Source organism: Benincasa hispida, unplaced genomic scaffold, assembly GCF_027475165.1.
Source record: "Benincasa hispida cultivar pf3 unplaced genomic scaffold, pf3_genome.v1.1 HicScf1481, whole genome shotgun sequence".
NCBI classification, from domain to species: Eukaryota; Viridiplantae; Streptophyta; class Magnoliopsida; order Cucurbitales; family Cucurbitaceae; genus Benincasa; species Benincasa hispida.
The window spans coordinates 3,024-4,389 of NW_028325833.1; the positions used below are offsets into that span (position 1 = coordinate 3,024).

General features: G+C 39.6%; 1 protein-coding gene across 1 annotated transcript; it reads left to right on the top strand.

The window, feature by feature from the left end:
- Positions 1-405: 405 nt before the first annotated feature.
- LOC150031087 (uncharacterized) lies at positions 406-1,069 on the top strand. The gene is made up of 2 exons (XM_090309269.1): positions 406-746; positions 892-1,069. Exons 1-2 carry the CDS (start codon positions 406-408, stop codon positions 1,067-1,069), a joined length of 519 nt encoding a protein of 172 aa, XP_090165395.1.
- The last annotated feature ends 297 nt before the right edge of the window (positions 1,070-1,366 follow it).

Consider the following 1,366-nt stretch of genomic DNA (forward strand, 5'->3'; position numbering starts at 1 on the left):
TGACTAGATTTGTTCTGGTACGTATCTTCAGATGACGCATTATATAGTATGACCAGTTTCTTCACTGCACATATGAAGTTTTCCCAGTGACAAAATGGTAAGTTCAAATGTATGTTTTTAGTGGATAAGACTTTCTTAACTTCACGACCATTTTTACAGTTCTCAGCTCGGACGTGTAGAAATGTTGTTGATTTTCAACATCTTCAGTTTCATGATTATTTATGGAAGGGGTTGTTACACCTATTTTGGTACTATTTTTAGCTATGTCAAACGATGACCCTCGTTTTGCATTTAGTTTTTTTGAAGAGTCTTCAGTTAGCATTGAGTACTCGATTGGATTTTGGTACAATTTTTCACCCATAGACTGATGGTCAAATAGAACGTCTGAACCTGATATTGGAAGATATGTTGTGCGCTTGTGCACTAGAGTTTTCAGAGAGTTGGGACTCTCACCTGCATTTAACGGAATTCGCATATAATAATAACTATCAGACAGCCACTGGCACATTGCCATTTAAGGCCCTATATAGAAAGAGTTGCAAGTCTCCAGTATGCCGGGGTGAGGTTGGTGAGAGGAAGTTACTAGGTCCTGAGCTAGTGCAGACCACGAATGAGGCAATACAGAAAATCAGAGCTCGTATACAACCAGCTCAGAGCAGACAGAAAATCTATGCTGATGTGAGACGTAAGGACCTGGAATTTGAGATTGGTGATAAAGTGTTCTTAAGGGTGGCACGTATTATGAGGTTTGGCAGGAAAGGGAAACAGAGTTCGAGGTTCATTGGGCCTTTCGAGGTCTTAGAGCGAATTGGCCCTGTAGCTTACTGATTGGCATTACCTCTAGCACTGTCTTCAGTTCATAATGTCTTCCACATTTCTATTTTGAGGAAGGTGTGTGACAGATCCGTCCCATGTAGTTAACTTTAAGTCATTGCAGTTGAATGACAACTTGAGCTATGAAGAGAAGCCTGTAGAATTTCTCGCTAGAGAGGTAAAGAAGTTGCACCGCAGGGAGATTGCGCTTGTGAAAGTCCTGTGGAAGAATCACCAGATCAAGAAGGCCACTTAGGAGTGAGAGAATGAGATGAGGTCTCAGTACTCGGAGCTTTTTTCAGGAACGAACTTTTGAGGACGAAATTTCTTTGAGGAGGGAAGAATGTAACACCCCCGGAGTTTTTTTTTTTTCAAGAATGAACTTTCGAGGACAAAAGTTCTTTGAGGACGGAAGAATGTAACACCCCACACATTTTTTTAGTAATAATGTAATTTCAATAACTTTATTATTTAGAATTTCAGTAATTGTTATTAGTTGGAGGAAATTTTTGAAATTTTGGACTTCAAGTGTAAGTGCGGGAATTTAATTGTT